We start from the raw sequence: 9,644 nt of genomic DNA on the forward strand, positions 1-9,644 counted from the left end.
AACTTGATTTTCAAACTCAAAGCAATATATTACTTCATTCATTCATTGGCTCAAAGGCAGCTTCAACCGACCGTTAAATGTACACGATGCATTCAGGGTGTTGAAGGGTAAATAAGAATCTTTTTCTAAGCATTTGTGGTGTGTGGGTTAGAAAGGTTAAAATGCGAAGTTAAAGTATCATCATAATAGAACTATGAAGAAGAAAGACTAACTTCCAGTTTTCCTCTTTCCCATTCTCTTTTTTTAATACGAAAAAATTGTATCTTCAACCGAAAGTTGTTATTTAAGTAGCTTAAGTTCAACGTTTTATAAAATGTCTAGTTTGATAAGAGTACAATGAATAATGTATTAAATTTAAAAGTGAATTTCATAATTTAATGATTTATAAATTATTCTTGCTGCTAACACAGTTCTTTCCTCTTTCTCTCTTTCCGGTTTGATGTCAACGATGTTGTCATTGGTGAATAGGGCACAACATGGCCTCAGCACATATATTACAATACTACAGCAACACTGGAACTAAAATCGAAAATACAACAACAACTGCGCAACATTGTTACGTGCGAAACACTTCCGGCACACCAGAGGCATGTCTCAACACTAACGAGCGGAAACAATTTGCAGACGAGCCGTCAGCAACAGCAGTCAGTTACAATACAACAACAACAACAACAGAAACAACAAACACATCTAGAGCAATATCGACAGCTTTGTTGTCGTATTGTCTGCCGACAATTGCAACAGTCGACAATATTTGGGTTCACAACAACTCGGACTCGGGCACAACGCCACTGTACACAGACACTTCGAAAAAATTTCAATCGCCGACGGGCGATCCGAAACTGCATAGCACACACTTACAAGCATTGCATGCGCGTATTGCAAACGAAGTTAACAAGGAGGGATATAACTGTTTTGAAACGTCAACGCCATGGAAACCAACAGCTGCCACGAAGCGACCAAGCTTCAGCCAAACAGATCCGACGCTGTTGCCGATTCAGAAGTCACACGAAACTGCAGATGATGTTCATACGTTCGTTCGTTGTGTGGACAGTGGTAGGAGAGGCCGAAGTAAAAGTAAAAGCGCTGAAGGCTACGCTGATTTGCCAGCACAACACCCTCAGAGACCTCAACAACAACAACACCAACAAAAGCGTTGGCATTCGGAAAGCAGAGCCGAAGCGTTGCCGCGTGGATGGACAAGAGTCAAAGGCATTGCAAATATGTCAAGTGCACCAGCGTCTAATGCCAACAGGCACCAACAGCAACAACAACATTGCAGTGATAATGCCGGCATTGTTGTTGCTGCTATTGCAAGTTTACGCAAAACATCTACAGGGAATTGTGCTCAACAGCGGTCACAGGCGATTGCTTACACGCACCGTACACATACAGAGGAGAAACATAACAACAACAACAACAAAACCAAATGCTGCCAATCAAACGAAACGAAACAAAGCGAAACACACAACGTTGCCGCAAGCTGCCAAGCAGCTGGGGAATGTGATTGCTGCTGCGATCCGCACATCGTTTCGTCATGTACACGCCAATCTTCCAGTAATGCTATCGAACAGCAACAACAACAACTACAACTCAGCGCTCTATCAAATGGCTCCAAACAGCGATTTTCTCAGTTGCTTACCGACAGCTGCGGCTCCCACGCTGGCAATGTTACACCTCAGCTACTCCAACTACCACAAACAACAACAGCAAAGGCCACTAATAAACAACGAAGTATATTTCAATACAAAACCAACAAAAACAGCAAATGTTATTATGAGCGAGGTGCTGCGAATCAGCTCTATTTTGAGGGAACTGCAACTGATGCTGACTTTGTTGGCAGTTGCTGCACTATTCTGTCTACACTACGTTACTCTGTGCGTTCGAAGCTGCTGCTTGCCGCGGCCGATCTGCAAGCGTTGGCACGCGCTCTTTTCTCACTCATCATCATCTTCAATATGCTGCCGTTATTTTATGCAGGTTAGTCGAGATGCCCTTACTTAAATGTTTAATTTCTTAATAGTGTAAATAGTTAGAAGAATAAAACTTTCTTACAGATTTTGAATAAAAACAACAATTTTGAATTAGATTTAAATAATATTTTGAGTCGATCTCTAAAGAAAGAAAGTAACGTGATTATGAAAAATCCGGCACCAATTCACTTTCAAAATAAAATAAAATATTACTTACATAAGTCGTAAGCAGGAAGTATGAATCTAATGAAAAATCCTGCATGGAAATATAGATCAAGTTATGCTACTACGTATGGGTGCTTACAATCACAGTTTCAATTTCGGTCTCATAAGACCAGTGATGAGTGAGTTATCTATAGTATGTTTATATTCTTACAGCTGGTGCAGAAATAGTAGTACCTTTAATGGATGCGATGATAGTTTTGGCAATAATGATTATAAATATATTTTAAAATTTTCACTCAACATATCTCTAAAGAACGTAATTAAACAAATTCTTCTACCTTCTTTACTTTTTCTGTCGATGGAAACAATAGTCTATTTATGAGGCGTGTTCAAAAAATAAAAGGAATTCTGTGTTTTGAAAATAATATTTATTCATTTGTTCACATTAATGTTGTCGCCTTTAGAAGTGTCTCCATTAGATATTATGCGCTTATGCCAGCGTTTCTTTCTATCGTTGAAACACTTCTCAAATTTGATTTTTGGAATAGCCTTTGACACTTTCAACGATTTCTCTTATTCTTGTAAAATAACAGACCTTTAAGATTCTATTTATTTTTGGAAATCGGAAAAAGTCATACGTAGTCATGTCGAGCGAATATGGCGGCTGGGACATCGTTACGTTTATCGGCCAAGAATTCAAGAACAACCAACGAAGTGCAAGTCGGCAGCTACAGACAAAGTGAGCAATGAATACAGATACAGTTTTTTGCCTACTTCAGGAAATGTTTGACAAAAAAGTTGGACAATTGGACTCTCCAAACCTGTGAAATTTAAAAAATTCCCTCATTCAACCTCTGGTGCTTATACGATGGCCTTCTGAGGATATAACAAAAACAACAATTATAATAAATTTATTATTCGGGAACATGTGAAAATCAATAATTATCTAGACTCTCTCTCAAAAAATTTACTCAGAAAATATAAAAAATGTTAAAGACCTGCTTCAATTAGTATATTTTGAGTTTTCTCAAGACTTTCATGCAATTTAATTTTAAATTTCCCATCACACAGATAGCATATCTAATTTGTATTGCCATCATCTTCATTTACGAAATACCAAAATTAACCGAAAAGTGCGTGTAGAGTGGAATGCCTTCTCCACTGTTATCAGGCAAAATATTTGTATTTATCCACCACCAAATACTGTGACTCGTCAATGCGGTTCAAACCTTGTGGCAAACTGTACTGATATCGAACTTGTATCTGCAGTTGACAATGTGGCAAGACACCCAAGAAGAAATGTTTAGCGCAATTTTGATTTGAACTGATATGTCAATAAACTTAGTACTATTTGATATGAAGTTTAAAGTAGTGTAATGCAAAACAGTTTGTCTGAACAGATGAAATACTTGTTGTGGGTCTAAAAAATTAGATTGTTTTGAATTATTGATAAAAATTTTAATTATTTGTTTTCTTAACGACTGCTGGGCTCTGCTGGGCTGCCTGCACGGCGCGATTTCAAGCGAATGTAACACATTCATATGAAACGAGAATGTGTCAAAGGAGTCTAACGCGAAGCTGAAAACCAATTTAAACTACTGCCTACGGCTACAACAGCGAATTGTACTGTAAAACCGTAAATATTCATGTGAACACAAACGGCTCTTTAGATAAGCCTGTGCAGCGGGGCAATCTAATTTTGGCAATAGTTATTTGCAAATTGAAATTGCTACGCAGTACACTTGCTGTTGTAGCTGTCGCACATGAAATTGCGCAAAAACAAGATAAGCATATTCTGGGTTTGTGTCTTTAAATGCTTTCGCCGAAACGAGAGTGCTTTCTTTAGGTCATAAGTGCTTGTAGACAATATTCTATAAAATATATGTTTGTGTTTGTGTGTAATAGATTTACAAATGCAGTAGAAATTATTGTAGAAATCTTAAGCCATATTAATTCAGAGTATAAGATTGACAGCGAGTCAAGATTTCATTTAACAGCACTCAAGATGCGAGCAGCGAGGCACCCAGTTTTCAGCGCGTCCTCTGTCACGGTTTTCTTTTCTTCGAGAGTGTTTGTCGCTACTCAGATGACAATGACACTTGTCAACAGCAATTTGACACTAACGACGATGCCTTGTTCGAGTGCGAGAGCAGCAGCAGTCAGCAGTCAGCATGTCACAATGACTTCGAGTGTCATAAGCACCTTGACGACAGCTCTACATACATACAGACGCATTTAGTAAAGCGTGAAATAAGTATGCGTATACGAAGTTTGTAGAAAAGTAGCTACATTTCATCATAAAGTCACACTTCTGTTACTACGCGTACTTATGTAGTATATTTGTAGATATACAGTGCCTAAACATACGTTTTCCGCTTGAGCGACTTACGGCAAATGCTCGTAAATTAATAAGTGCACATCTTGTGCTTCTAAGTGGAGATTTGGCGGTGGTGTCGTAGGCAATGCGGAAATTATGTTAGTCATTAAACCTTGAGACATATTAACGGTACATGAAAATTTTAACATATTCGCTGTAATGCCCCGAATATAAAACAGATGTTTACTCATACCTGAAAGGTGTGTTATTTACGTGGATACAGATGTAATTAAACAAAATACATAGGTACAGAGTTTCAGAGTTTTAGTTATTTTAGTTGATGGGTTTGTGAAGAATGTTGTTGTTGCATGAAGAATATGTATACGACATGTGTTTGAAAAATAACGAGAACTTTCATTTTTTGAAAGAAAAAAAATTATTGACTCGTCTGCCTTAAAAATGGTTTCCATTCGATGTTACGCACTTATGCCAGCCCTTCTTCCAATCTTCGAAACACTTCTTAAACCCAATTTTTTGGATAACCTTTGGCTCTTTCAGCGATTTCTCAACGACGGCTCTACCGAATCTTTATTGTATTCTGTAATTGTAGGAGTTTAGTGACCATAGAATTTAAGAATCCTCTAACTAAAATATGAACATATTTATTTGAGTAAACCGCGATTGCTTTTTTCAAGATTAAAAACCATTAATTATGGAAAAATATCTTGTGGTTAACCGATTATTACATACATACTGCTGTGAAAGAAATTTTTAGCATACCTTCTACTCAAATTAGTTCCCCCAAATCGTTCAGCAAAGGTACGAAATTCAGCGAAAACCAAAACTGACCGTCTGCGCTCTATAGACGCCGGAAAGTATGCTAAAGGTTGGCAAAAAATAGTAAAAAAAGGTTGCTACCATTTAACCGTTGTCCCTGCAGAATTCCATTGTTTTAATTTCACTTTCATCGCTTGTTTTGTGCATTTCGCGTCGTTCTACTTATTTCGCTTTTGTATTAACTTTGTTTTTTTTTCCTGTTTTCCCATTTTTCCGGCTTTGCTTTCGAAATTACTTCCGTTTGACTTGCCAAGGCAGCGACAGCACGAAATTCCCTTAATTTCTCACTAATGCCCAAACAAAAATATTTATATATGTTTAATATATGAGCATGCACATACATTTGTACAGCATTTACAATAAGCGCCGCCGTGCTGTGTGGCGGTGAGGGTGCTGCCTCTTGCATTCATTAGGCGAGAATAAACAAAAACTTTTTATTGTTTAAGTTTTTCACCCTTAAATTGAATTTTCACGAGCACTCATGCACTCATTCACATTGACTTTCACATTGACTTTAATTGAATTGGGATTTTTCACTGATTCTTCTAGCAGCAGTCACTAAAAAAATCATTTATATCCGTTTTTTATCACTAATTTGGGTCTAAGCAGGCAAATATAAGTAACTGCTTGGCTACAAACCCTCTTGCGATTTTATTTGATTATCTTTTAATTTTATTGTGTAATTCTAAAAAAATCATTTATATCCGTTTTTATCACTAATTTGGGTCCAAGAAGGCAAAGATGAGTAACTGCTTGGCTACAAACTCTCTTGAGATTTTATTTGATTATCTTTTAATTTTATTGTGTAATTCTTTATATATTCTTAATATTTAGTAAAGATGCACTATGTCTTTCATGCTTGCTTTCTTGCATAGAACAAGAGATGTAATCGTGCTGCCAAAAGAAGAAAGACAAGCATAGACATCTGATCCTTTTCATTAAGCTTTTGAGCTCCAACTTTACTTGATTTAAGTAATTAGACGCAGCTTCTGGAAGTTTTATTTTCTTGTGTTGCTGATGTGTCTCCCTAACTCTGCATAAATCGGCGGTTTCCATGTATACCCCACATGCTGTCCGGATTAATTAAAATTTTAACTCAGCTCTTTTTTAATGAAAAGTGTAACAAAAGAAAGCGTAACATATGCTGGCGATAATTTCATTAAAAACTTTGTTTGTTTAGAAAGTATTAGCGTGTCTACTTATGTTGCACATGAATGGCGCTAATTCAAGATACTTTTTTTAATTGTTTATTTTTTATTTCAACAACTTGAAGTTTAAGCTTTCAAATTATATACTCTTTGTATAGAACAGAACTTGGAATAGCACCGTGAATGCTGTTGAGTTGAAAGTCATTGGCCGGATATATATCCTGGTTCAATCCGGTTATATAGACCCAACTATCGTGGAATCAGTACACTACGCTCAGCTACTTCTCTTGGAATAATATTATATTCAAAGGCTTTAATGATAACATTTTCTTTTATTTCTAGTCAAGTTCCTTTAGCTACTTTCAACTCATATTAAAATACATTTCCTTATACCTTGAAATACACACACAGTGTTCTCTGTCCCACATTTAATAACGCAGAACGGTGAAACTATAAAGAGTGAAAAAGTTCAACAATGCCTGACTATTAAAGAATCACGTTTTAATCATTTGCATGTTCTAAACGCTTTTCCGACAAAAAAAAACAACAAAGCAATAAAATAAAGAAGGACTGAAAATTCAATGGCAGCAGCAATAAAAAACAGAAAAGCGGTAGGATCTGAATAGACTCGTCTCACACTATGTTTATACATATATATGTATATACGAATACTAGTTTGGATATTTAAGCGCACAGTAAAGGAAACCTCCACACACATACACATAAGAACTTCTAAGCCTCTTTTACAGGTAATCTTTTAATTCACCATTACCAAGGCACTCGCACGTACGCCGGTATGTACATATGTACACAAGTTTCAGTTTATCGCAAACTTGCGCCGCTTTTCTTATCAGTACTCCTCCCACATATACACTTTCATAGTGAAATTGTTGAGCTTTTGAAAGCTTTAGGCAAACGCTCTTGGAAGACTATACAATGGACAGTACGGAATACTCACTGCATAAATATCTCTCTTGCTCTCTTTCTCGTTTTCCAATTCTCTCTCGACTGCGCGCCAATATTTTATATGTTTTTCGGAGCTTTTTATTTATAACCCTTATAAGCAATGAATTTTTGGCAGACAACCGTTGACATTACATACACACTTAATGAAATAGAAATTGCCTTTGATAAGAAAGCTGCACTCAGCTGTCAATCGCTGCTAATACTTCATGTTCGAATGCTTGGGATAACACTTAAAATTATATATAAATGCTTTTTTTTGTGGGTGCTAAAGCGCCGCAGGACAGCTATTAAGTTTGTAAAGCACCATTAATTGTGCAAACATAGCGCTTCTTGCAATAAGAAAGTTATTAAAGTTTTTAAGGGCTATCAAAAGTCCAATTAATGGGGCACTTGTACGAGTATATTTTAGTGGAAGTTTTTTGATGCGTAACCTCCATACACTAACATTTCGTAATAAATATCTTTATGGGCGGAATTTTATAGTTTTAGTATATTTTGAAAGTGCAATATCCAAATGTGGTTCGCGAGAAACTAAAATTTCGAATAATGTATGGCAGATAGCAGATAAGTGTATTGTCGTGAAGGTGGCAATTAGACTCAGGGAGGCTGATTACATAAAATGTTCCAAGAGGAGACATTCTGAAATTCGCAATTACTTGGACTGCATCCCTGAAAACCTGGATTATTGCGTTCCTTCTCTGTTCCTATTCCTGCGAAGGAGAGTTGGACGGGACGTTTCAGAGGAGACGGTGGACAGGGACCTTTTTTATATATGAATCTAAGTTGACAAGTCTCGAAGAGGAGTCTTATGCAAGGATCTCGGCGCCAAAGAGCCAATGCAATGAGTTTCTGCGTAAGGAACAAGCAGGTGCATAACTATTCTCCTGTATCTTCAGGCTGGATCAGTGGCTTGGTAGGACGAACTTGGGCAAACCAGTTGAACTGTTCCGAGTACATATTACCTTGCCTCAATAAATTCGTGAAAACTCAAAGCACTTTGTTGGCTCTTGAGGGTCATGGCATTTCAGGGAGTTTGCGTCATCACAAAGGATTGGTGACTTTAACTGTCTAAGTGGGATATCTGGTGACGTTGGCTCATATATTATATTATATTTTAAATGTAATCTTATTATCGATTGCACTCTTAGTTTAATGAGCTCGAAGATACATAATTTTGTTAAGAGAATGTACTATTTGATAAAGAAAAACTTCTGCAAACTTTATTGTTGATTTTGAGTATTTAAGTTTCGAAAGAAAAAACTTCTTTGTAAGTATTTTATGCAGGTTCATCTGGCAGTATATTATGGAATGGTAAATGATCAATTTATAAAAGCTAAACTCGTCCATTAAGTTTTCACAAGTATTAATATCTGCTTTAAAGAGGTCAACCGCGCTTTTAGTATAATTAAAACATTTATTTCGACCTTTTTTACTTCATTCAAAGTTATTGCTCTTTTCATGTACATATACATATATATGTATGTATATAGTGAGGCACTAAGGGCGAAAAAGCCGTAAGCAAACCCAAATAAACAAATAATTTAATGCAATCAAGTAGCAATTTGACAAACAAATCGCCTGGCGATTTATTTCCTTTATGCCGAGCACATTGGTGGGCAAGCAAATAAAAGCACAAGCAGTCGATTTTACCAACAAACAATTATGAGCGCGCACACATTTGCGCCAACTCACACATATTTGTTTAGACAGATTCATATGTATGGAGCGTGTAGGTGAGTGTGAGTGTATGCGCAACAATTCAAACAACGTCAATGAGCCACATCTCGACGGCAGTTAGGTATTTTAATCAAAGATGTCAGAAGATTAATACCGCGCACTTTTATTGGACGTATATTTGCTCTGGCAAACGTACGCCAACACTAAATGAAATGGTGTGGGTTGGAATGACTCTGCTTGAGTTTGTTCAATTTAATCACATTCCTTCGGGCTGCCATTAACTGTCCATCGTATACGTTTGCCACATTAAGCATTGAACACTTGACATCGCGCTTCGAATGGCCAATGGAGAATGACGAATGTTGGCTGCCGTGATGAGCAAAGTTGATACGCAAGGGATGCCGTTAAATCTTATTTGTTGCTGTTTAAAGCCAGTGGTAAAGAAGTGGGCTGAAATGCGAGAATCCGTATATGCTATATAAACATTATAATAATTGGAAACATTTTCATGGCAAAACGAATAACGAAATAAGGGATAATTAAAAATGAATCGCACTTAAG

The 9,644-nt window shown here is 36.8% G+C and overlaps 1 protein-coding gene across 9 annotated transcripts in view; it reads left to right on the plus strand.

Moving 5' to 3' along the window:
* LOC105218882 (dorsal-ventral patterning tolloid-like protein 1) overlaps nt 1-9,644 on the plus strand; it is a 93,439-nt gene that overhangs the window by 24,369 nt on the left and 59,426 nt on the right. For all 9 annotated transcript variants that reach the window (XR_008470413.1, XR_008470412.1, XR_008470410.1 and 6 more), the window contains one exon: nt 469-1,980. Coding sequence is in view for 5 of the 9 variants with exons in the window: in XM_054227438.1 (XP_054083413.1) it covers nt 477-1,980 (1,504 nt within the window). In the remaining 4 variants the exon portion in view is untranslated. The remainder of the gene's footprint in view (nt 1-468; nt 1,981-9,644) is intronic.

This window comes from Zeugodacus cucurbitae, chromosome 2 (genome assembly GCF_028554725.1).
Source record: "Zeugodacus cucurbitae isolate PBARC_wt_2022May chromosome 2, idZeuCucr1.2, whole genome shotgun sequence".
Lineage (NCBI taxonomy): Eukaryota > Metazoa > Arthropoda > Insecta > Diptera > Tephritidae > Zeugodacus > Zeugodacus cucurbitae.